The sequence below is a fragment of the Microcaecilia unicolor genome, chromosome 2 (genome assembly GCF_901765095.1).
Source record: "Microcaecilia unicolor chromosome 2, aMicUni1.1, whole genome shotgun sequence".
Classification (NCBI taxonomy): Eukaryota; Metazoa; Chordata; class Amphibia; order Gymnophiona; family Siphonopidae; genus Microcaecilia; species Microcaecilia unicolor.
The window spans coordinates 169,391,748-169,418,697 of NC_044032.1; the positions used below are offsets into that span (position 1 = coordinate 169,391,748).

The 26,950-nt window shown below is 47.0% G+C and overlaps 1 protein-coding gene across 6 annotated transcripts in view; it reads left to right on the plus strand.

Annotated features, from left to right (window-relative positions):
* LOC115463190 (ER degradation-enhancing alpha-mannosidase-like protein 2) overlaps positions 1 to 26,950 on the plus strand; it is a 95,571-nt gene that overhangs the window by 33,006 nt on the left and 35,615 nt on the right. For all 6 annotated transcript variants that reach the window (XM_030193472.1, XM_030193473.1, XM_030193476.1 and 3 more), the window contains 5 exons: positions 9,934 to 10,039; positions 14,714 to 14,839; positions 22,135 to 22,346; positions 23,628 to 23,769; positions 24,720 to 24,844. In XM_030193472.1, coding sequence (XP_030049332.1) covers positions 9,934 to 10,039; positions 14,714 to 14,839; positions 22,135 to 22,346; positions 23,628 to 23,769; positions 24,720 to 24,844 — 711 coding nt within the window. The remainder of the gene's footprint in view (positions 1 to 9,933; positions 10,040 to 14,713; positions 14,840 to 22,134; positions 22,347 to 23,627; positions 23,770 to 24,719; positions 24,845 to 26,950) is intronic.

A 26,950-nucleotide genomic window follows, 5' to 3' on the forward strand; every position in this document is an offset into this window, starting at 1 on the left:
CCCACCTCTGGTGATTCAGTCTTGATCTATCTCTGGATGTCTGGCTTTGCTCCGTCCCCGAGTGTGGAGCCTTGCTCTATCCCTGGGTGTGGAGCCTTGCTCCGTCTCTGCTGGTCAAGCTCAGCTGGGTCTTTGGGCAGTGGGCCTCAGACTGTCACTCTGAGTCAGTCTTGATCTGTCTTTGGACGGGGAGTCTGAATCCGTCTCTGGTTATTCAGCCTGGTTACATATCTAGAGGTTGAGCCTCCCAATATCTCTGCATGGCGAGTTGGGCTCCTTTCTTGCAAGACAGATGTGTCTCACTTGGTGCAGATTCTCTGGGGCTTTATTCCAGAATGTGGGACGTCACTTCCGTTTCTCCTTGTGGAGAGTTTCTTATTCTCTGGAGATGGAGCATGTCTTCGTTCTTGGGAGTGGAGGCATTGCCTCCTCTCTCATGGAGCGGGATCACGTCCCTGTATGTGAAATGTGGTTCCAGTTTGCAGGGCCTACCTCCGTTTTGGTTGGTGGTATCTCTCTCTTTTTTGGGGGGGACATAGATCTGGTCCACCTGTAGGGGTTTGGGCCCCTTTCAGTTCTGTCTCAGGGCCCCCCTAAGTGCAGCTCTGGCATTGGCTTGACAAAGCATCATCTTGGAGAGTGGTATGTTGCTCCCTCTCTCCTCTGTGACTTTTTTGACAGCTGGCGAGGCCGTTGGTGCCTGTGCAAGTCCTTTTCTCTCTGCAGTGCTCTTCACAGACGAACTTGGGACCCCACGGCTGTCCTTCAGTCAGTTGTTGAGGTTCCACTTCTTGTTCTGGGCCTTCAGAGACTCCTTAGTCTCCTTTCTCGAGCTCCTCTTGAATCTCAAGCACTGACTTTCTTCCAGGTGCCTCTGCCTTTCTCTCATTTCGAGGATTCTGTTTTCTTCCTGCAACCTCTGTGCATTGACGCCTGTCTGGGTCTTCTTGGGATGCTACTCGGTGTCTTCGTAGACATTTCCCTTGAGCTTTTGGGGGCATTGCTGTTCTTGTGTTCAAGATGTTCCTTTCCTGCTCTAATGCTATGACTGCTTTGCTGTATCCCATTGGTCTGGACTGGTCTGGTCCAGTATTGATGACAACGAAGGAAAAATTATGTTCCTCAGCGACCCTCCAGACCGGTCAAGACGCTTGGGTTATGCACGCCTACCAGCAGAGGGAGACTGAGAACACAAAAACTGAACCTAGCATAAGCCAGCAGCCAACCCCCAAGCAGCCAGTAAATCTCAGTCTCCAGCAGAGGGTAGATGTGCAGCCTGAGCAGTCAGTCTGGTCTGGTAGGATTAGAGAGTCTGATTTTTATACCCTGTACTTAGAATTTGTGCTTCGGGGAAGCGGGTCCGGTGGGGCTCCCTGTTCCCCTAGGGGTTTTACACCCGTGTCCGGGTTTTGCCCCTGCTGTACCTTGTGTGAAGGCAGCCTGGTGCCTCGGCTCCTGTGCTACAGGAACCTTGAGAGCCTTAGCCCTTGTCAGTATATAGCAACTGGGCTGTTTGCTGTGTGTGTGAGAGAAAAAAAAAAAAAAAAAAAAAAAAAAAGGAAAGTAAGCAGCAGACAGTGCTGGTCTGCATCAGAAAATTTTGTTGTTTCTCTTTTTGGGGGCTGGCAAGGGTTTTAGTGTGGTTTTGAGGAAGGGAGTAGAGCTGGGGCGATTTTGGCGGTTTGTGTGTGTACCGCTTTAAATTTTAGCGATGTCGGCGGGAAAAGCGGCTCGTTGCCGTTCCTGCGCGCGTCGGGGGATTGAAACGCCCGGAGCTTCGTGCAAGTTTTGCGGTGAGCCTAAGCACTCTCTCTCTTCCCCTCCGGTTTTGGCTGCTGAGGTTTCGGGCAGCAGTAAGGGCCTCTCGGGGTCTGTATCAGGTTCTGGTGCGGTGACGGCGGTCCCGATTTTGGCGGGAACCGCCGCCATCTTGGATTCGGCTCCGCTGGCGATCCCGGCCCAGCAGGTGGTGGAGGGCCCGGGACAGAATGTTGGGTGCTCTCCAGGGCCTTCGGGGGCCATGGGATTTCCACCGGAGTTTGTCTGGTCGATGTTTCAGGCCTGGCAGGCAGGTGCTTCTCAGCCGGAGGTACAGAAGGGGGCAGCTCCTTTGGGGGTCAAGCGCCCACGGTTAGATTATGGGGAGGACCCTGATTTTTTGTCTTTCCCTCCCTCGGAAGATGAGGGTAGTGGATTGGGTGATGAGTTCCCTTTAGACATGGATCCTGAAGAGGAGGGGTCCTTCCCAGGGGAGGATTCCTCGGTGGTAAGGATTTTTCCTAGGGATGAGCTTCCGGAGCTCATTGATCAAGTGATGTCTACGCTTAGGTTTGAGGCTCCTGAGCCTGTTGTAGCGGAGGTTAAGCAGATAGACCCTTTGGTTAAGGGTATTCGTAAGGCTTCTCGTTCTTTCCCTATGAATCAGGATCTGAGGGAGATGATCTTACAGGAGTGGTCCTCTCCAGATTTAGCCTGTCGGGTGGTTAAAGCGATGGCGAGACTTTATCCTATTCCCCAAGAAGATAGGGATTCTTTTAAATCTCCTACAGTGGATGCGGTGGTGACGGCAGTCACCAAAGCTACTGCCATCCCGGTTGATGGGGGGACTGCCCTCAGAGACCCTCAGGATAGGAAGTTGGAGTCTTTTGTTCGGCGAAGTTTTGATCTCTCGGCCTTGTCTCTGCAAGCCGCTCTATGTGGAGGTCTGGTGGCTCGGGCGTGTTTCCGTTGGGCTGAAAAGCTTCTGGATGGTCCCGCGCTAGACAGGGCTGCCGTGGTGCAGGAGTTAGCCAAGTTGGAGATGGGATCTTCCTTTCTGGCAGATGCTAGTTATGATTTGTTGAGGGCTTCGGCGAAGAATATGGCTTTGGTGGTTGGAGCTCGTCGGGCCCTGTGGCTTCGTGGATGGACTGCGGATGCGGCTTCTAAATCCAAGTTGTGTTCGCTTCCCTTTAAAGGGTCCATGCTTTTTGGAGAAGAGTTGGATAAATTGGTGCGTGGTCTTGGGGAGGCTAAGATTCCGCGGTTGCCGGAATTGCGACCTAGAGGAGGGGGTCGCGGCATGTCAGGGCGTGCTCGTTTGAAGGATGCCCGGCGCTATAGGCCAGGTAGGTTTAGTGCGCCGTTTAGAGGCAGATATTTTCAGCGTACTCAGCCCTTTCGTGGGGGTCGTCGAGGAGGACGCGAGGTCTCGGGGGGAGCTCTGTCCTCCGGTCGTACTTCCCAATGAAGGTTTGCGGGTCCAGCCTCTGGTGCGAGTAGGTGCTCGGTTGAGTCAGTTTTATCAGAGGTGGGCCCATATCACGACAGACCAGTGGGTCCTCGAAGTGGTGCGAGACGGGTACGCCTTGGAGTTCGAAGAGTTTCTGCCAGATTTCTTTGTAGCCTCCCCTTGCCGCTCTCGGCTCAAGGCCGGGGCAATTCGGCAGACTCTCCGGCGGTTGATAGATTTAGGGGCGGTAGTTCCGGTGCCGGTTTCAGAGAGAGGGACCGGCTGTTATTCGATTTATTTTGTGGTTCCCAAAAAGGAGGATTCCTTCCGGCCTATTTTAGATCTAAAACGAGTCAACGGGGCGTTGAAGGTTCCCTCGTTTCGCATGGAAACGTTGCGGTCGGTCATAGTAGCGGTTCAGTCGGGAGAATTTCTCACTTCTCTGGATCTGACGGAAGCTTATCTGCATATTCCCATTCGGAAGGCGCATCACCGGTTTCTTCGCTTTGCGGTTCTAGGACATCACTTTCAGTTTTGTGCTCTACCGTTCGGACTGGCTACGGCGCCGCGTACTTTTTCCAAGGTTATGGTGGTAGTGGCGGCGGCTTTGAGGCAGCAAGGAGTATTGGTTCACCCATATCTCGACGATTGGCTGATTCGAGCCAAATCCTATCAGGAGAGTGTGGAAGCAACAGCGAAGGTAGTATCTGTTTTGGAGTCGCTCGGCTGGGTGGTGAACAGTGTCAAGAGTCATCTGGTTCCGTCCCAATCCCTAGAATATCTGGGGGTTCGTTTCGATACGGTGCGGGGCCTGGTGTTTCTGCCGCCCGTTCGGATTGCCAAGATTCAGGGGCTGATCCGTCAGTTTTCTGCCAGGCGGTCCCCGTCAGCTTACGGGTATCTTCAGATTTTGGGGCTGATGGCGGCATCGATAGAGGTGGTGCCGTGGGCCAGAGCTCACATGAGGCAGTTGCAGTCAGCGCTGTTGGATCGTTGGTCGCCGCAGTCTCAGAGTTTGGAGGTCAGACTATTCTTGCCGGAGGCGGTGCGATCCAGTCTGCGGTGGTGGCTTCATACTCCGAATCTGGAGAGAGGGATGCCCTTGGATTCTCCGGATTGGATTGTGGTGACCACAGATGCCAGTCTGGCAGGCTGGGGAGCACATTGTCTGGGGCAGGTGGCACAGGGTCTCTGGTCACCGGACGAGGCCCTTTGGTCAATCAATCGGCTCGAGACTCGGGCGGTCCGGTTGGCGTTGCAGGCCCTGCAGTATCTTCTCGCCGGGAAGGCAGTTCGAGTTCTGTCCGACAATGCCACGGCGGTAGCTTACATAAACCATCAGGGGGGCACAAAGAGTCGCGATGTAGCCGAGGAGACGGCAGAGTTGATGCAGTGGGCGGAGCTTCATCTGCAGAGTCTCTCCGCAGGTCATGTGGCCGGAGTGGACAATCTCCAGGCGGACTTTCTGAGCAGGCACACTCTGGATCCAGGAGAGTGGTCGCTGCATCGTCCGCTGTTTCATCGGCTGGTGATGGAGTGGGGACTGCCGGTGGTAGATCTTATGGCAACAGCCAGCAATGCTCAAGTGCCCAGGTTCTTCAGTCGGAGGCGGGACCCTCGGTCCGAGGGGATCGACGCGCTGGTGCTTCCGTGGCCACCGCGGCAACTGTTGTATGTGTTCCCTCCTTGGCCTCTAGTGGGGCGCGTAGTTCAAAGAATAGAGCGATACGTCGGCACGGTGATACTCGTGGCTCCGTATTGGCCACGTCGTCCGTGGTTCGGCGATCTAGTGCGGTTGGCAATCAAGGGTCCCCTGAGGTTGGACGGGTCGGTGGTGTTGTTGCAGGGTCCTATCGTAATGCCCGACCCGGTTCCATTCTCGCTTACGGCCTGGCTCTTGAAAGGGACAGGTTGAAGAAGAAAGGGTTTTCAGCTAGAGTAATTGAGACTATGTTGCAGTCTCGTAAACAGTCCACGTCCTTTGCTTATGTGCGGGTGTGGCGGATTTTTGAGAACTGGTGTAGGGATCGTTCTTATTCGCCTTGGAACTCGTCTCTTCCGCAGGTGTTAGAGTTTTTGCAGGATGGGGTGGACAGAGGTCTAGCTCTTTCTTCTTTGAAGGTGCAGATTGCGGCCTTGGCTTGTTTCCGGGGTAGGATCCGGGGGGTTTCCTTGGCATCTGCTCCCGATGTGGTTCGGTTTTTGCGAGCGGTGAAGTTGATCCGTCCTCCTCTTCGTCCGGTGGTTCCGCCGTGGGATTTGAACTTGGTCTTGGAGGTTTTGGTGGGACCGCCCTTTGAGCCTTTGGTTACAAGTACTTGGAAGGATTTGACTTTGAAGACAGTGTTCTTAGTGGCTATTACGTCGGCTCGGCGAGTTTCGGAGTTGCAGGCGTTGTCTTGTCGGGCGCCCTTTCTGACCTTTTCTAAGGAGAAGGTGTCGTTGAGGCCGGTCCCGTCTTTTTTGCCTAAGGTGGTCTCTTCCTTTCATGTGAATCAGGACATTTCTTTACCGGTTCTGGGAGATAGGCTCGGAGATTCTTCTCAGCGCCGTTTGGCTAAGCTGGATGTTCGTCGAGTTTTGCGGTCTTATTTAGTCAGGACGCGAGAGTTTCGGTCTTCGGATAGATTGTTTGTGTTGTATGGAGGACCTAAGAAGGGAGCTGCGGCTTCTAAGGTAACAATTTCCAGATGGTTGAAAGAAGCAGTTTCTTCTGCGTATTTGCTCAAGGGACGTAGGGTGCCAGAGTTACTAAAGGCGCACTCGACCAGGGGAGTAGCTGCTTCCTGGGCAGAGAGTGGTTTAGTGCCGCCGCAGGATATTTGCAGGGCGGCGGTCTGGTCCTCGCTGCATTCATTTGTGAAGCATTATAGAATTGATGTGCAGGCCAGGCAGGATGCCAGTTTTGGGGAGGCAGTGTTGACTTCTGGGGTGCAAAGTTCCCGCCCTTAGATGTTTACTGCTTTGGTACTGCCCAAGCGTCTTGACCGGTCTGGAGGGTCGCTGAGGAAGGTGAAATTAGATCTTACCTGCTAATTTTCTTTCCTCTAGACCCTCCAGACCGGTCAAGAACCCTCCCGCTGTGTATATTTCTGGTGCTTTGTCCTAGTGTGCTTGAGAGATGATTGATATGGACATTTCTATGTTGCTATTGCTGATAGGACTCTAAATTAGGAGCTTTGGGTTTCTGAAGTTCCATTGTTTTCCTCTGGGTTTCAGAGAAGGACCGCAACGCTGTGGCGTTCGGTTATTTGAAGCACGTTACCAAGAATTGTTTCTGAGTACAGGGTTCTTTGACCTTTCGGGGTTATAGTTTAGGTTTTTTCATTGGTTGCGTTTTGCTTTGTTAAGGATTTACTGGCTGCTTGGGGGTTGGCTGCTGGCTTATGCTAGGTTCAGTTTTTGTGTTCTCAGTCTCCCTCTGCTGGTAGGCGTGCATAACCCAAGCGTCTTGACCGGTCTGGAGGGTCTAGAGGAAAGAAAATTAGCAGGTAAGATCTAATTTCACCTTCTTACCTGATAATTTTATTTCCTTTAATCATACCAGACCAGTCCAGATGCCAACCTTGTCTGTTTCTTTTGGGTTGCTTCATTGTTGCTTTTTCTAGGATGTGGCGAAACAGGGGACTTGTGTCTGTGATTTATTATGTGGCTGTATGACATATTCTTCCCCAGTGCATTTCTCTTGTTTGGCCAGCAGGTGGTGTCTGTCCACTGCTTTAAAGCTGTTGCAGAGTTGACTGTTTTCCTTTCAACTTAAGCCCTGAGGGAAAGTAATCTGCACTGTTATTGGCTAAATACCCCCTCAGTTTTAATGCTTTGGGCTCTGATTGGCCCTGAAGTTCAACATCCAGCCTGTCTCAGAGAGAGAGAGTGTGGAGGGTAAAGATCTCTGCACTGAGACCCTGTTCAAAACCTGTGAGCAATTATATTCCTGAACTCCCCAGGTACTACTTAGGTAGTAAGAAAATGTCTAATTAGTTTTACTGTTGATACCAGTTATTTTACCTGTTATTGTTTGGTGTTTTCATTTTTTTTCACCGTTCATTGTTCCACTTTTCTGATAATAAACCTATTAGTTTTTTTAGCTCTGTTGTCCTGGCCTGACTAAGAATCCTGGTGGTTTGTTTTTGGGTCTGTGGGTGTTTTCTAGGAGCTGTGGGGCCCCTGGGATTGTGGTCCCAGTGTCCTTAGAAACCACTGGAGAATTAACTTGCGGGTGGGAGACTCGCCCAGAGGCAAGAGAAACCCGGTGTGATGGAAAATATTAAAAATTGCTTTTCAGTCTTGCTTTAATCGATAATACATTTTTTAAATCCCCTGTCTTTGACCCAAAAGTGACTTTCCTGGTATATCTCAAAGAACAGGCTGGTATAAGATAAGACACACTTAAGAACAATATATGAGATAAGGTACATCTCCAGAACAGATTGAAATGTCTCTGAAGCCAGCTTGTGCAGGAGGGAGGCGGAGTATGTTTGAGGTTCGGCACTTCTTTGCTGCAATGACTTCTAGAAAAAGTTTAAATGCTACAAATGTGAAACTTGAGTGGTGCCGTAATGATTATTGTACTGGACCCCCATCATTCACCTACTGAATTCTTATATTGAGCTGGCTTGACAGCATTAGCTAATTCACATTCTAGCTGTATAGCCTGTTGTGGGGTCCCTGTGTGTGGACTGCATATTGCAATTAGTGTGTGGTTGTTTAGGAGGTATTAAGATGCATCCGTGCTGTCAGTACACTTACCATGCAGTGGAGACTATATCTCTGAGGCAACTGTATGTGAATAGACTGTGAATTCCCTCTTCCCCCCCTCCTCACTCAACAGCACATAGGTTGTGCACTTACTGCATGGTAATTTGGGCACTTACCACACTTAAGTAAAATGGCCCCTGTATTGGACACATTTTGAAATCCTAAATGGAATTAGCCAAGCTTTAGTAATTAAAGAATAGACCTAGTAGGTAATATACTACAACCTGTAGCAGAGTATGGCGTTCTTTGGGGCCTTTTTACTAAAGCTTAGTGCAGCTAATGGATTTAGTGTATGCTAAATGCTAAGAAGCCCATTTTATACCTATTGGCTTCTTAGCGTTTAGCTCACACTAATTCTGTTAGCCCCTGCTAAGCTTTAGTAAAAGGGCCCCTTTGTGTTTGCAGTTTTACCTTTTTAATCCCCTAAGCTTTGTACTTACAAACGTCTAGTTTATCCTCTTTCACTTATATCCCACCCTCACTCCATGTTCAAAATCTCAGCTTTATAAGACCTTTAAAATAGACTTCATTAACTTTTCTCAGTGTGTCAGTTTGGCAAGGGAATTGTTTGCTTATGGGAAATGACTAGCCAGCAGTAATAAAATTTGAAGTCTTGATGAAAGTTTTGAACTTTTCCAGATTCAGTGGTGTATGGGTGTGCTGTTACATGTCCTGGGCGTAGGGTTTGAAAAAATCCACTTGCTTGATGTTAATAGATTTTTTATGGCTTGCAAGGCAGAGTTGACCATGGCCAAGAGAAAGCAGTGTCATGGAGTCTGATTAGGGCCCAAAGGAAGAGGCTGCAGGAAGGATGGAGAGGTGTATGAGGACTGCAAAGGAAATGGGTGAGTGTAGGTCATAGGTGAGAAGGCTGTATGCACTGGAAAAAGAGAGAGATGCACTGGGAACGGAGAAGAGAGAGAGAATTATATGGTGGGGTGGGGGGGGGGAGTGTTTTTCCCTGTAAGTAAACCATAGATACATTTTTGAATTCTAAAAGTAATAAGGTGCCTCAAGACAGTGCTTTGTAAGGAATATGGTCATTTGGTTTGACCAGTGCATAGAAGGACAATGAGAAATGCATTTAGTGAAGAGTGATGATAATCCTGCCTACTTTCTCTAAATCAGCGTTCTTCATTGCAAAGCAGATGCTGTTAATGCCTCTAGAATAATTTGTTTTGCTTTGGGACTGTGCAGCTCTCAGTATATTCACCCAGTTAGTTTCATGAGACTAGGCAAAACATGAAGGAATTTGGATACTCCATGACTCGAACTTACCTAGAGTCACATGGTATTGAAAGAAAATAGAATAGTCCTTTCAGAGATGGCACCAGCTGCAAGACTGTGGAAGGTGAGGGAGCATTAACAAACTGGGTAGAGATCTGGCTTGGAGAAAGAGGGGACAGCATGTTGGAGTTGAGATTGGCTAAGATAGGGTTGGGAGAGAGTTTTGGGGGAGTATATGTTAGGGGAGACAAGATGAGCTCGTGGAGAGAACATGTCTAAGGAATCGGAATTCATTTTAGTTACACGTGTTGATCTAAGTAAACTTGAACAGTCAGATTGGATACATCATTACTGGTGGACCTTCCTTTGTTTCATTGCCTGGGGCACTGGGCACCAGCTACTTTGACAATGGTTCTGGCTCTCACACTGAAGTCTTTTTGCCAATGTGGCCTCTGCATGAAAAATAGTGAAGATCACTGCTGTAAATAATTAGGATTCTTTTATGAGGCTCTATATGCTGGTGATGCATCAGGTGGAAGAACTAAAAATTAGCTGCTCAAAAGCTCCAGCAACTTTTAAACCATGTACTAGCATAACTTTTGTGTTTGGTTGTCTCAGGTGTAGTAACATTACAAGAAAAGATACTTAAATGCTGTTGATGACCTCTTTATATCTGACTTGCTTGCTGTATTGTGTAAATGTACACTATAACCCAAAAGTATCTTCTTTACTTGTAGATCTTAGGGAACGTCTCAGAGTTTCAGAGAGTTGTCCATGTGCTGCAGGACCGTGTCAATTTTGATATTGATGTCAATGCATCTGTGTTCGAGACCAACATTCGAGGTGAGTTCTGAACAAAAAGGCCAAAATAAATCTTAAAGATTAAATGTATGGGGTGGGTAGACCTTTGAATGGTTACTGCACAGGATGTGAAGTCTGAAAGCCACAGGCTACGGTGCCACTACTGCTGCTGCTCAGAGGTACATGTGTTACCCACATAAAATATGCATATGGTAGGGCAGTGTTTCCCAAGTCAGTCCTGGAGTACCCCCTTGTCAGTCAGGTTCTAAGGATATCCACAATGAATATGCATGAGATTAATTTGCATGCATTGCCTCCATTGTATGCAGAGCTCTTTCATGCATATTCATTGTGGATATCCTAAAAACCTGACTGGCAATGGGGGTACTCCAGGACCGACTTGCATTAGGGTATGTCGCATATTTAGACAAATGTAAGGATGAAGGCATTTGACCTTGAAGGGCAAACATTTCCTCTATCGTAGCCTCCCTTCAGACAGAATTGGAAAAGAGCTTCATGCGCAGGTCATTAGATGTCTAAGTGGAAGCATTGTCATTCCTCAGAGGAATTAATGCAGGGAGGGTCAATAGTCTCTAATTTTGATGTCATTCTTTTTCTTAGGGAAGTTAATCATATACAGCCCTCTTCTGTTCATCAACCAGACCAGTCTGGTTATGCGTCTACCAGCAGATGGAGGCAGAGATATGCAAGCCATAAGCTCTGCCCTTTTAAGAGACACTGTGTAGCTCACCAACTCGGTATTCTCTGCCTCTGGGGGGGGAGGGGGGGGGAGGGGGGGGGAGATGGGATTTGATATACCGCCGTTCTGTAATTACAGCCAAAAGGGTTTACATATTATTTGCAGGTACTTATTTTGTATCTGGGGCAATGGAAGGTTAGGCCCAGAGTCAGAAGGAGCTGCAGTGGGAGTCAAACCCGGTTCTCAGGCCAGTGCACTAGCCATTAGGTTACTCCTCCAGATGCTGGCAGGCACCCTATGCATTGGACTGATATGAGGAGCCTAGGCCAAGTGGTGTTGGGCCCCCATTAGAGCCAGAGGCCAGGAAAAGGGTCCAGAGACCTTGCTGAGCATTTAGGGGAATACCTGAAGGAGTCCTGATCCTTTCCTTTTTGGAAGACCTATTCTACGCTAGCCAGCTTTTGCCGCCTCCCCCCCCCCCCACCACCACCACCACCAAAAAAATAAAAAATAGAAGGAGCAGGAAAAAGAGAAGCATACCAGTTTTTTTTTTTTGTCTAGGATCAGAGAGAAACAGCGGTGAGTTCAGGCAGAGAGTTGTGTAGAGGGGACCTTCACTCTGTCGCTGTTGCAGCCTGGACTCTATCTGACTTAGGGCAGCTGGAGGGAGCCTTAAGGAGGAGTTGGCCTGTACTGGGAGAGGGCAGTCTCATGCATTGATTGCCGGGAAGCTGGCAGCATCAGCATTCCTCTGTTGGAGGAGAGGAGCTTACAGTGCAGTGGTCAATTAAGCTATGAAGGTGGTGGGAACTAGTGACCTATAGGCCTCCATCAAAACAGCCAAGTGATGCATGCATTTTGGTGTACAGAGAGGCAGCTCCGAGGGGTGCTCAGTGTGCCACAAGGATGTGAATTGTGTGACAGCGTCTGGCCCTTCCTGCACTGGAGATGGCAATGCTGGTGACAAGCCCCAAGTGGACCATTTGACAGAATAAAGCACGGTAGATGAAGCCGTTTTGGAGGCAGCCTTAGAGAAGCAGCCCGTGTTTGACATGTGCTGGTAAATGGTGTTTCTACTGGAGGAGCAGATGGAGAAGTTGCAGGTGCAGAAGTGCCGTTCTGTTAGCTTCTGTGGCCCACGGTCTGGGACTGCTTGCAGCTCCTGAGCTCCATGGCGGTGACTCTGGAGGTGTTGCCATGGGCGAGAGCTCATATGTTCCCTCTGCAGTGGGCCCTGTTGTCCCGGTGGGCTCTGGCCTCTCAGGATCTCAGTCTTCTGCTTCCATTTGTGCCCAGGGCCAGGCTCAGTCTAGCCTAGTGGGACAGTCTGGTGAACCTGTTGAGGGGGGTCCCTTTGGATCCTCCTCAGTGGGTGCTGGTCACCATGGATGCGAGTCTCCTCAGCTGATGAGCTCACTGTCTGGGGCGAGTAGCGCAGTGCATCTGGTCCAGCCAGGAGGCGTCCTGGTCCCTCAACCACCTGAAGATGTGGGCGGTCCAGTTGGCTCTGCTGGAGTTTCAGCCGCTCCTGGAAGGGAAAGCAGTTAGAATGATGTCGGACAACACGACAGCGGTGGCGTACATCAACACACAGGGCAGAACCTGGAGTCAGGCTTTGGTCCTGGAGGCAGTGAGCCTCTGCCACTGGGTGGAAATGCATCTGCAGGCTCTTTCAACGGTCCGTATTGCAGTCAAGGGCAATGTGCAAGCGGATTTTCTCAGTCTCTCTCTTCTTGATCCAGGAGAGTAGGAGATGGGGCGTCAAGCCTTTCAGCTCATAGTGGAGCGGTAGGAGCTTCCTCAGTTCGACTTGATGGCCTCATGAGCTAATGCAAAGACAGAGTGCTTCTTCAGTCTATGGAGGGACCCATCTTCTCAGGGTATAGACGCCCTGGTTCAGCCTTGGCCGGCAGTGGTGCTGCTCTATGTATTCCCTCCATGGCCTCATTGCGAGCCATCCACGTATGGTCTTGCTGGTGACGCTGGATTAGCCCCACAGACCTTGGTATGTGGATCTCCAGTGCCTTCGGGTAGAAGACCCTCTTTCTCTGCCTAGGGGTTGAAGGCTTCTTCAGCAGGGGCCGGTAGACATGGAGGATCCGAATCCCTTTTTGCTTATGGTGTGGCCTTTAAAAGGTGGTGCTTAGAGAAGCATAGGTTTTTTCCTGCAGTAATTTCTACTTTGCTGCAGACCAGAAAGACCTCTATGTCCCCGACTTATGTCAGGGTCTGGCGGGTTTTTGAGTCTTATTGCGGGGAATGGGCCCTTTCCCTTTGGAAGGTTCAGGTTACTGACACTTTGTGGTTCCTGCAGCAGGGTGTTGAGTAGGAGCTCGCCTTGAGCTCCCTAAGGGTCCAAGTGGCAGCATTTTCCAGCTTTCAGGGAAAGGTGAAGTGCTCCACTCTGGCTTTACATGGGGAGGTGGCTTGTTTCCTGAAGGAAGTGGCACACTTGTACCCTCCGCTTCATCCTTCCTTCCTTTCTTGGGACCTCAGTTTTGCTCTCTAGGCGTTGTTGGGGGTACTTTTCAAGCCCTTGTGCTTGGCTTCCATCAAGGATGTCACACTTAAGACAGTGTTTCTGGTAGCAATCACCTCTGCTTGGAGGGTCTCGGAAATTCAGGCCCTATCATGCCAGGACCTGTATCTGTCCTTTGCTTACAGTCCCATCCTTTCTGCCAAAGATGGTTTCTCTGTTTCATGTGAATTAGGAAGTGTGTTTGCCCTTCTTCTGGGAAGGAGTTTCTTCTCTTGCGGATTGGAAGCTCCATAAACTAAATGTCTAGATGGTGCTTCTCTGGTACTTGGAGGAGATGAATGAGTTTCGTCTCTCTGCTCACCTATTTGTGTTCTTTCATGGCCCTTGAAAGGATCAGGTGGCCTCCAAGGCATCCATTGTGAGGAGGATTATTGTGGCTATTGAGTCCACCTAGATCTGTATGGGTTGTCCAGTGCCTCAAGAACTGAAGGCTCACTCGACCAGGGCCCAGGTGGTGTCTTGGGTGGAGGCCTAGACTGTTTCGCCTGAGGAGATTTGCAGGGCAGCGACATGGTCTTCACTCCATTCCTTCACTAAGCACTACCAGTAGGATGTTCTGGCCAGGGTCCGTTTTGACCTTGGCAGAGCGGTCATTTGGGAGGCCTTGTCGTCCCCTGCCCATTAGGTCTCCTTTGGTACTACTACTAATCATTTCTATAGCACTACTAGATGTACTCAGTGCTGTACACATTATATTCTGGAACTTTTTTTTGTCCCTAGGGGGCTGACAATCTACGTTTTTGTACCTAGAGCAATGGAGGTTAAGTGACTTGCTCAGGTTGCCAGGATCAAAGCCTGCTACACTATCCATTACGCTACTCCTCCACTCCCCCACTAGTTCAGAATAGTGTAAGCTGATGCTAAGAAAGGAGAAATTATGTCTTACCTGATGATAATTTTCTTTTCTTTAGTCAGTGTCACTGTTCTGAAATCCTTACCTTGGAAGACCTCGGCCCGGAGTTCTGCGTATGCTCTGTTTCTTTTTTATTAGAAGTAGTTGAAGGAGAGTAAGATCTGATTTTAATTGGCAACTATACTGGGTTCCCGTGATATGGCTATTCCCTGGTATATGCAGGTTAGCAAGTGCCACTCTGGTGTTTTTGCTCAATTGCTTATCATTGCAGCTGCAGTGGTTGATGGGGCTGGGTGCGCTCAGAAAGGAACCTTCTGCTGCTTGGGCAGATGCATACTAGATTGATTATTCCAGAGAGCACCACAGATTATAACTGGTGATGTCGCTGGTTCAATTCAGTTTTCTCTACCTTCATCTGCTGGTGAGAAGGGATAATGCTAATTAAGGGTTGCCAATTAAGTGAATTCCCTTAATTGCAAGGAAATTCCTCAACCATGAGGTAGGGGATTTCCCTGTTCAGAACAGTGATACTGACCAAAAAAATGAAAATTATCAGGTAAGGCATAATTTTTCCTTAAGATACTTACATTTAACTGTCCTGTACTTACTGCTGTGTTTTTTCAGTGATAGGAGGTCTTCTGTCTGCTCACCTGCTGACCAAGAGAGCCGGCCTGGAAGTGGAGGAGGGCTGGCCATGCTCTGGTCCCCTCCTAAGGATGGCAGAGGAAGCAGCAAGGAAACTTCTTCCAGGTCAGCAAAATTTCCTGAATTCTGTGGCTTCTGCTACTGTCTATGAGTGCTGTACTGCACTGCAGGGATGAAAGACATAAGGGACCAGAATTACTGCAGTGAACCAAATTCAGACATGCTGCCTTTTGCCATAAAAACAAGAGCATCTGTTCACCTACCATGAACAGACTTGCCAAGTCTCCCGCATTCAGCGGGTCCTCTCCTGCACTCCTGACAAAGTGGGAAAGTCTCCTGCTGAAACACACGGCGCCAGCTCCCATTTCCGGCCACTGCTGCTTCTCCTGTTGAGCAGCAGCGGCCACTACAAAAAGAAAAAGAGCTAATTAAACCAAAAATGTTTTTAAAAAGCAAGCACGGCATCGCAGGCAGCCTTCAGGCATTGGCTGTCTGCTCTGCAGCCGCTCCTCTCTCACGCCACTGACCCTGGAGCAGGAAGTCGATCTCCTCTTTGGGAACAGTGAGAGGAGAGAGGAGCCGCTGCAGTGCCAACAGCCAATGACTGAAGGCTGCCTGCGGTGCCGCGCTTGCTTTTTAAAAACATTTTTGGTTTGTTTAAGTAGCTCTTTTTCTTTTTGTAATGGCCGCTGCTACTCAACAGGAGAAGCAGCAGTGGCCAAGAAATTAAGATCTGGTGGAAGGAGGAGCAGGAGGCATATGAGGTAAGATAGATAAAGTGGGGAGAGAAGGAGGGGAGATGGAGCGGGAGGCAGGAGGTAAAATAGAGAGAGTGGGGAGAGAAGAAGGGGAGATGGAGAAGGGCTGGAGATAAAGAGAAGCTTCTGGTGATAAGGATGGGGAGAAAGGGATCCTGGCTGAGATCAGAAAGAGGGAAGACGCTGGAAGGGAAGGGTAGGGAGAGAAACAGAAGAGACATTGACCTGTAACCTCCGCTCTCAAGACAAATCCCTCCTTTCAGTACCCTTCTCCACCACCGCCAACTCTAGGCTCCGCCCTTTCTGCCTCGCCTCACCCCATGCTTGGAACAAACTCCCTGAGCCCATACGCCAGGCCCCCTTTCTACTCATCTTCAAATCATTGCTCAAAGCCCACCTCTTCAATGTCGCTTTCGGCACCTAATCACAACACCTCTACTCAGGAATTCTAGACTACCCCAACTTGACATTTCGTCCTTTAGATTGTAAGCTCTTCAGAGCAGGGACTGTCCTTAGTTATTAATTTGTACAGCGCTGCGTAACTAGTAGCGCTCTAGAAATGTTAAGTAGTAGTAGTAGTAGAGAGAGAGAGACACTGGATGGAAAGAAGGGTATATAGAGAGAGACACACTGGATTGAAGGATCGGGAGAGGGGGTAGATGGAAAGGATGGGGAGAGAAAGAGGGAAGACAGATGGAAGAATGGGGAGAGAAAAAGGGAAGACAGATGAAAGGATGGGGAGAGAAAGACACTGGATGGAAGGATAGGTAGAGAAAGAGGGGAGATGGATGAAAGGATGCAGAGAGAAAGTGGAGAGACTGGAAGGATGTGGAGAGAGAAGGGAAACTGAACAGAAAAGAATAGAGAGACACTGGATAGAAGGAGCGGGGAGAGAGAGACATTAGATGGAAGGATCTGGAGAGAGGGTAGATGGGTGGAAGGATGGGGAGAGAAAGAGGGAAGACGCTGGATGGAAGAGTAGGGAGAAAGAGGAGACGCTGGATGGAAGGATGCAAAAAAAGAGGGAAGATACTGGAAGGATGGGGAGAGAGGGGAGACACTGGAAGGATGGGGAGATAAAGAGGAGAGCTGCTGGATGGAAAAGGAGAGTAGTGAATGGAGAATAAGAGGAAGGGGCACGGGGAGAACAAGGGTGAGGAAAAGATGAAAAGCCATAGGTAGATGAAGTAAAAAGAAGGAAACTAAAGAATGGATAGTAAGAATGATCTTGAGGCTGCCGTCGGACGTCACCCCATCAGTGAGAACAATCAGCCTGCTGTCCTCGGAGAATACCTGCTACAGGTAAGTAACTTCGCTTTCTCCGAGGACAAGCAGGCTGATTGTTCTCACTGATGGGGTGACGTCCGACGGCAGCCTCAGGATCGGAGATCTTCCTAGCAACAAAGTTTGCTAGCCCTCACGTGCACATGCACGACTGTCTTCCCACCCGTAGCGCGAGTGTGCGCCTCAGTCTCTTTTTTTCCGCGGCTCAGGACAGCTGATAGCTGAGTGCGGGGCTTCTGTCACAAAATGATCTCAAAAATATACCATGGCAATGCAGTACTCAACAATCACATACGTTTGTAATCAGCTACTCATTGCAAAATGTCCCTCTTCCTGTCATTGTATGTGGGTATGAGTGGTGATTGACCCAAGCACTGACGAGAAGGGGGACACTTTATAAATAGGTTACTGGGTCTGCATCCCCCTCAACACTATAAATCCCTGGTAGTCTAGTGGCTCCCTGCCGTAAAAAAAAAAAAAAAATTCCACGGACACAGAAGAGAGCAAGGTTCCTGTGTGCTGGGAGTTGCTCCAGAAGATTCTGCCACTGCCATCGCTGGTTGGATGCACCAGTCGGCCCTGTGGCATCATCTAAAGGGGCCATCTGTAGAGTACAAGTCTCATCCATTTTTGCCTTCGTGTGGGAGACAGGAAAAAGTAAAGTTTCTGTGTGCTGAGAATTGCTTCAGAAGATTATTCCACTGCCATTGCTGATTAGATGCACCAGTCGGCCCTGTGGCATCATCTAAAGGGGCCATCTGTAGAGTACAAGTCTCATCCATTCTTGCCTTCGTGTGGGAGACAGGAAAAAGTAAAGTTTCTGTGTGCTGAGAATTGCTTCAGAAGATTATTCCACTGTCATTGCTGATTAGATGCACCAGTTGGTCCCATGATGCCATCTAAAGGATCCGGTGGCCACAGGGGCATGACCCAAAGGGTTGTGACCAAAGGGGCACACCCCTTTGAAGCCCCTTCAAAAGTCACAAGAAGCCTGGAGTTTATCTTCCTTGAAGTTTTTGAGGTACTTTTTTTCTGACTTACATAATATAGTGAAGAGGAAAGGTAAGGGCTTTAGCGGCTCTGGGTAGGTTATAGGTTCAATAGATAAAAATCTGAAATTAGCGACTAAGGATTCTCCAGCAGCTTTACATAGTAACATAGTAGTTGACAGCAGATAAAGACCTGTACGGTCCATCCAATCTGCCTAACAAGATAAACTCATATCATAAGGTATGATGTGAGACTATATATGTATACTTGATCTTGATAAACAGCTACAGTGTGATTTGAACCTGCCATCTCTGGATCTCTGTACTGGTTCTCTGCTGGCTGCTGTAACCATTAGACTACTCCTCCAGCTTTGTCATTGAGTTCTATCTCTGCGTATCCCTTAGTTCGGGGGATAGACCCTCTCTACCTTCACCTACACCCTTCTTGAAACCAGTGGAATTAAGTGTTTCTCAAGATGGTGACATGTCTCCACTGAAAGGAGAATCTTCTACCCCTAGTCTACCAGTGTTGCCATCTTCCATCTTGTTGTCTACTTCACTGAAGCCTGTGTTTTGGACAGACTTTTCTGTTCTGGAACCCATCGTGCCACCAGTGATGTGACATTACTGAGTATTTGAAAGATTGATTGTGGTTTATAAGAACTCCTTTAAAAAAAGCAGTATCTCAATTATATGAATTCTTACAAAGTATGGTTTCCAATGTTGAGGGGAGTGAAACCAGAATTCAGAAATAAGAGACTCAAGTAACTACATTACAATCTGCTATTACTTTAATACGGAATTAAAGGCTCTTTGAGCCTGCATAGATAGTTAAAGTCTATGGAGAATCACATGAGAAGTAAAAATATTTGGATCTTGAATTTTCCAGTTTGTCCTCTTTTGTCAGCTGAGATTCTGTTTAAGCAGTATCTCAAGGAGGTTTTTTTGTTAGTTGAGTCTAACAAGATTCCAATTTCTTTGTGTTATTATTTGCCTAAAAATATAACATGTGTGAGTCAGCAGGAGGGAGGCTTGAATGTGTTATCTAATAAAGAGTTATTTGATTTAACTAAAATTTATTGAATCCTCTCAAGATGGCATATCTGAACGGGCCACCCTTCTGGTGTGCTTTTTACATGTGAAAGTGCTGAAAGCTTGCTTTAGGAAAAAAGATTTCCTTTTTTATGGTATAAAAGTACATATTTTTCCAGATGTAGCTCATGTTACGGCTATGTAGAAGAGCTTTTTTGCAATTAATATCTCATACTTTTGCAGTGGGAGCTAGTTTATTTTTGAAATCCCCCTGCAAGTGTTTAATTAAGTTTCCTGATTCCAATTGTGTATTGTGTACAGTTGGAGCAATTATTGCTAGAAAGAGAAGCTTAGGGCATCTTTTACTAAGCTGCACTGGTGATTCCTGCGCAGCAAATGGAAGCCCGAAGGATTTGAATGGACTTCCTCTCATTTACCATGCAAAAATTGCTAGCATGGCTTTGTAAAAGAAGCCCTAAGTAAATTAACTGTATTTTTCTTAGGTTTTTGTTAGCTAGATGGGGACTTAGTGTTAATAGGGTCTTAGAAGTTGGTACCTAGAATTGATGTTAAAATTAAATTGGATTGCTTTTTGGGATTTGTGTGTCCTAATTTGACTGTCTCCCGTCTTCTCATTAATGTGGACTTGGAATGACTTGTTACATATTTATGTAAATAACGTTTAATTTGAAAAAAAAAATTCCTGGTAGTCTAACAGTGCCTCTTCCATCCTCCCTGCCCTCCCACAATTTAAAAAAAAGATTCCCTGGTAGTCTAGCAGCCCCTTGCTGTTCCCTCACTCCAACCAACAAACTAAACAAAAGTGGAAGTCATCAAAACGCAAATGTTCAAGACTGTAAATAAACATCAATATGCTAATAATGATGTCCATCAAATTTGTTCATCTATAATTGATTAAACCTCAATCCATCTAAAAGAGTAAGACCCAACACAGGCCGTGTTTCAGCACACAGATCTTCAGGGGTTCTATAAGCATTGTGTATATGGATAAATAGAGGTAACAGCCAAAATGAGGACAGCCTTATAAGTTTGCTTTCAGTAATGCTGGATAAGCACATCGCTGTTTGGTTGTTACTTCTATTTATCCATGTGCACAACGCTTACAGGACCCCTGAAGAAGGCTTGCTTGTCGAAACATGGCCCGTGTTTGGTCTTACTCCTTTAGATGGATTGAGGTTTAACCAATTATGGATGAATAAATTTGATGGACATTATTATTAGCCTATCAATGTTTATTTACAGTCTTGTGCATTTTGGTGACTTCCACTTTTGTTTGTCTGTAGACTCCTTGTGGATGGATTTTATTTTCCTTTTTTTTTTTTGGCCCCCATTTCAACTCCCAGCCCCCAACATTAAAAAAGAAAATTCCCTAGTAGTCTAGTGGCCCCCTTCCTGTCACCCTACATATATATATGTAGAAACACCTTGTGTGTGTGGGAGGGGGGGGTTAGTCTGCCAAATAAGGACATTTTTCCCTTATTCGGTAGTCTGGGTGTTTGGTAGACTGATCTCCACACAACGTGTGGTGCATCAGGCAGGGTCAGGTGCTGCCATTTTCCAAGATGGCGGTTCAGAGGCAGGAATGAATGGGTATTGCTCCTGCCTCTTGAAGGTATGCCAGGGGAAGGTCTGGGGAGGGCACCCGTGGGGGATAATGTTAGACACCAGGGCTATTGGTTTGGGAGTCATGGTTGTAGGGTTTTGCTAGACATCAGGGTTATTTTTTGGAGGGACCCAGGAATCAGGGAATAGGTGATTGGAATGATTGGAAGTCATCACTGGGGGGGGGGGGGGGGGGGGCAGGGCAATCGAGAGTCTGGGGAACCCGGGAAGGTCTATTTTAGCTTTTTCTGGCACTGTATTTCTCACGTTGGTTTTGCCTTGAAATCTGCTATGTACTTCTCTACATCTGCAGGGATTGTGAGCAGATCGAAGAACAGACCACAAGGTCCAAAAGTGACTTTATTAGCAAAACAACAGAGGGGTAAAAACTGTGCCCGATTTGGCCATTTCACCCTATATAGACTGCATCGGGGCCTCTCGTACTATAAAATGGACAAACATAAATACCACATAAAGATTCACAACATCTATAAATAAAATGAAATTACTAATAAAATTATAAAACTATAAATAATCACACCCTAAAGAAAGTAAAGTTACAAATAATACGTAGGACTTAGCCATGACTGTTGCAGGTTCCTTTCTATCATTCTTTGATCTGTTTCTTATAATAATTAAAGGCCAGGCAAGATGACACTAATTATTACTTTCTGTGGGCTGGCAGAACTGTGGCAAAATGAGATAAAAGAATTTGAGCCAGGGTGTGGCTGAATGACAGCCACACAGAATGACAGCCACACAGTGAAGTCATAATTTTGGCATGGTACAGCCATGACATGCTATTTTTATGGGGGTAACTTTATAAAGGACCCAAGCATGTAAAATGCTGTTCTTCACACTCAAGTAGGCACTTATAAAATTGCCTCTGAGCGTAGGCACACAGGAATGGAGCACACACATTTACACAATAAATGTGTAGGCATTCCAGGGACAGAGAATAGGCAGAGCAGAGGTAGGATAGGCATTTCTGCATGTGTTTTATAAAGTGCACATTTATGTACTTATTCTTATCAGCACATAGATAGATACATACAGTTACATCTGTCTCCAAGCAGGTGAAAATGTGTGTGCCAGCTTTCCCTGGGGAAATTTTAGGAAGGCATATAGGCTCACATGTTGCCTTTAATATGGACACCATTGTACCTTTCTGCCTAGGTATCATCCCCCAGATTCTATATATAGCACCCAAATGTATGCACGCAAAATTGTGATCTATTCTGAGATGCGTGCATAAATAAATTGACTAACGAGCCAATTAGTGTCAATAATTGGACACTAACAAATTATTGATGTTAATTGGCAACAGTTTGGATTTACGTGTGCATCTTGCTAAGTGCTATTCTATAAAGATTTGCGTGCAAATTTTTTAGCACACAACTGAAAAGAGGGCCTGGCGGGTCAGAGGTGTTCACTATAAATCCACGCAGTTTTATAGAATTTGGGGGATCTACGCCTTACATGCCAGGATTTACACCTGGTTTCAGTTCATGTAAATCATCACACCCAAAGTTTGGCGTGGATCCCGTGCTGTGCGGTATTCTATGCATGCTACTCAGAGCGCCCTTTATAGAACTCCATGTGGAATTTGTTACTGAGTCTAGTTCCATGTGTGTAAAATTACTGTCCCATGTTTATATTTTGAGGCTGGTGATGCATGGTTATATCTTGATAACACAAGTTATCATGTTTCCAGCTTTTCAGACTCCAACCGGAATGCCTTATGGGACAGTGAATTTGATGAATGGTGTTAGCCCGACAGAGACACCAGTAACCTGTACTGCTGGCATTGGCACATATATAGTGGAGTTTGCCACCTTGAGCCATCTCACAGGAGACCCTGTGTTTGAGGATGTGGCCAGAAAGGCGCTTTTGGGACTATGGAAGAGTCGCTCGGAGATTGGCCTGGTGAGTGACAGAATGACTTGCACATTCTGTTCATGTTTATGGATTGAGCTATGGTATGAGCTTCTGTCCTGTGGGGAATAGTGTGGGATGTTACTAGGATAGAGTCTTTGCTTCCCTGGGTAGCAGGTGGGATATTATATGCACAGTATCAGATTTTTAAAATGTATTTATTTATAACATTTGTAACATAATTACAAGCAGGGGCGGGCAGCGATTAAAACTCGACATGCATTTTGGGCATTTCTTTCACCCTATCCTACTGGCTCTCTCCTATTGAACACAATCATTTCTCTCTACCTCTCTCACCCTCTTTGTTTCTTTCTCTCATGCCCCCTTCACTAGCCTTCACCCAGATTCTCTCATGTCATCTTCACCAAGTTTCTCCATGCCCCTCTCCCCAGCCTTCACCCAGATTCTCTCATGCCCACCTTCCCAGCCTTCACCAAGATTCTCTCAGCCCCCCCCCCCCCCAATTTTTTTAAGTTCTTTTTATTTATAGTAATGTATTTCTTACATATAAGAAGAGTAAAACAGTATACACTCATATTAGCCAAGGCAAAAGGTGAAGCACTAAAACTGTGCAGCAGATAATGAACCAAAAAAAAACAAACCCCCACTCCTCCTCCCAATCCACTCAAACATCAAAGCAAAGACAAGCACGCATTGTGCTACGGTAGAGGAACAATGTAGCCAAGTCAAGTAAACTGTAGGTATACAAATAAAAAAGTGTTAATCCAGTGAAACAAAGTCAAAGCTATGCATATTGTCGAACTGGCGCCCACATTTTCAAAAAGCGCCACAGCCTAGTGGTTAAAGCAGTGGACTGAGAAGCAGAAAAAACAGAGTTCAGTCTTGCTGTTTGTGATCTTCAGCAAGACACTTAACCCTCCGTTGCCTAGGGTCCAAACTTACCCCCCCCCCCCCCTCAGTTTACTATGCTGTGCTCTAATGCTGACACAGCCCATTTACTTTGAATGGGCTGTGTCGGCATTGCTTTGTGGCAGCCACTAGCACGATTTAGTAAACAGGAGGTTTAGATTGAAAGCCCACTGGTGACGGGAAGAATACCTACTGTACTTGAATGTAACTCACCTTGAGCTACTACTGAAAAAGGCATCAGTCCAAAATCTCCTTCCCTTCCCTGAACATATACTATTTTGAAGATGTCAACTTAACATCTCAGGAGTTATCTAGACTTATTCTTCTGTCTTCAGATTGCCACCTTGCTTCTCACGCAGTGTGTGATATATGAACTGACTATAGCTCTTGTATTTAACATAGGTGGGGAATCACATTGATGTTCTAACTTCCAAGTGGGTAGCGCAGGATGCTGGGATCGGGGCAGGGGTGGATTCCTACTTTGAATATCTTGTTAAAGGAGCTATCTTGTTGCAAGATGAGGAGCTCATGTCCATGTTTCTGGGTGAGTAATATCTACTGAAATTTGAATTTCAGTGCTGTTAAATGTGTGTATTTTTGATCCTGTTTCATGGTAGTCTTATTATTAGGTTTCAGTTTGCTGTTTTCAAGTTTTTCTCTTTCATTGTATTTATGTTTATACTTGTACATTTTACTATTGTTATGCTGTTAACAAAATTAAAAGTTGGTTGTTAAACTGTACCTACTGTACACTGCATTGGGTGAATCTCTTCATAAAGGTGGATTATCCTAATAAATAAATACTGCTTGTTGATATTTTTCAAAGTGAGACTGGGTATGGATGCAAGATTTAATGTAATATTTTTGATTTGTTTGATATTACATTTTGAATGATTGAATCCCAGTACATTTAACCCTTAAGGGGTAATTTAATAAAGCATTTTCTGCATGTAGCGCATGTTTTACATGTAGAAAAGGGCTCTTACAAAATAGTTCATGAGTATGCATGCATAAAAAGCAGGCGCACAGAAAAGAGTGCCCCTTCTTTTTCATGTTCTGCATATAAAGGCGTTCCTGTAGGTATAGTTTCGGAGGGCAGGACTGGAGTTATAATGTACAAGCATTAAAATATGCTTGTACATGCATAGAGTACACTCATAAACGTACAGCTCCTTTGGAACAGCTGAGGATTTGTTCTCTATTGGGGCTGGTTTTGGGTATTGATTTTATAGAGGTATATAGACACATATGTAAAACAGGCTTAAAATAGCTGTCTTTTCGAACTACTCACTTAGGTGCCCACTTGTAAAAATAACTCCCTCAATAGAGAACCTCAGGCATGGCTTGCCGTGAATGATGAGTACATATAACCAGTGAGGGCACAGCACTTCCAGCGCTGGCTTGAACTAGACATGAAGTAATGCTCCAAGTTCAGCTTCAGAATCTGTATTTCCTGGCTTAAATTTATATATAAACCTTCTGCTCTTATTGTAGACTATGACAAAGCCATTAGGAACTATACTAAATATGACGACTGGTACCTGTGGGTGCAGATGTACAAGGGCACAGTCTCCATGCCGGTCTTTCAGTCACTGGAGGCTTACTGGCCAGGCTTACAGGTAGGAGCCTTTCTACGTACAATTTCTTCTTACTGTTGTATAGGATTCATTTTTTAAATGTTGCTGTCTGTTTAGAACCACAGTGTTTGCACTGCACCGTCCAGGAGTATATAGAGGGCAGTGAGCTTGCAGCATGAAGTCCTGGGATTATCATCACTGTAAATCAGACAAAGGAGACCATCAGCATAGCATGGAAGTGTGAAAGACTAAATAGTATATCACACAACAGGGCCTTCCCTCCCATTCTTCAGGATGTCAGGATGTTACTTTGTAGCTTTCTCTCTTTCTCTGTGTTCTACCACTGCTGCTCTCAAAACTCTGTATAGTACAGTGGCGTCGCGAGGGCAGCTGACACCCGGGGCGGGTCGCCGCTGCGCACCCCCCCCCCCCCGGTGCAGCGCGACGCACCCTCCCCCCTCCATAGCGCAACACCCCCCCCCCCCCCGCCCCTCCCGCGAGAACATACCTGGAAGGCGGTGAGGGGCGGGTGGGAGGGCCAATCCGCCGAGAGCACGCCGCTGGGGGGGTGTCGGCGCCTTGCTGGTTCCTTGTTCTCTCTGCCCCGGAACAGGAAGTAACCTGTTCTGGGGCAGAGAGAGCAAGGAACCAGCGAGGCGCCGACACCCCCCAGCGGCGTGCACCCGGGGCGGACCGCCCCCCCCCCCCCCCCCCCCCCCCTCCTACGCCACTGGTATAGTATAATGCTTATGAAGCTCAATCATGAGGTGGAAGAAAGGAGTTTACAAGATCACTGTTATCTACAATGCTCAGAAAGTTTATGAACCCCAAGTAGTAATAAAAATTATAAGTTCTTATTATGATACCATAGTTTAATTGAATCCAGTCTTTCCCTAAAACAATTACAGGAATATAAATTAAACAATGCTGAGCACCCAATATTCAAAAATAGTTGTGTTCCTACTTTTAGCCCCTAAGGAATGTGCCTGTTTGTCCCCTTTCAGCCCATCTTAAGAACATTAAGTTTTCAACTGAAAATTCATCTAAATTTAAGAGCTTAAAAATAATGAGTCGATATTCAAGGTGATTTAATCAGGCAGGAGAGGCTCCTGACCAGTTAAATCACCTGTTCAGGGCTATCCAAGGATATTCAGCAACACTTAACCAGATAGTTTTGCTGAATATCCCCTCTAATCACCTAAGCTGAAACCGGCTATGTTTGGGGTGGAATCTGCTCTTAGGTGCAGCATAATTGGATAAGGTAACCAGACAAATCAGACCACATAAAACACAGTCCTGTTCTTGTCCAGTTTCATGTAACCAGTTAAGGGCTGGCCATCTGCAAATACCCAGATATTCAGTGTTGATGCCTGGACATGACCTGGCATTGTATATCCAAGAATAAAGCTGAATATTTACCCCTATGTCCTTAAATTTGCTTATAGTTAGGAACCTAATTTAGGTGCCTAGTGCTGAAAATTAATGCTAAGCTCCTATTCGTTTCCCCTACCCTAAATCCTGGTACCCCATCTTGCCACCTTTTTAGGCTGCTAAATGTAGGAGTATAAGGAAACTAGGAGCATAAATTTAGGAATATCAGCCTCTGTTTTTCTAGAGACACAATAATGTACATACTTCTTCTAACCTGTCTCTCTCCCCCCTCTCCTTCTAACATCTTTCCCTTATCTCCTTGCTCTCCATGTCACACCTTGGGCTGCAGGGGCTGGACTCGGGAAACGACCTCCGGGGCGCGGGAGGCAGGCACCTGGGGGGGGGGGGGGGGGAGGACCTACTACTACTTAACATTTCTAAAGCGCTACTAGGGTTACGCAGCGCTGCACAATTTAACATAGAAGGACAGTCCCTGCTCAAAGAGCTTACAATCTGACCTGACCTTCCTCGCAGCGGGACCTTCCTGCGTCCGGCGGGACTTGCCGGTCACTCGGGTTCTTCTTCTTCCTTCCCAGCGCTTCCTCTCCGGCTTGGCTTCTCTCTCTCCACGGCCACCTCCGGTGATCCTTCCCATGGCCAGCGGGCTCCACCGGCCGCTCTGGCATCTCTCTGCTTCCAGCGCTGCTTCCTCTTCTCGGGCCGGCATCTCGCTGCTTCTTGCGCCATTTCCCCTTTTCCAGACCGGTCCTGCCTATC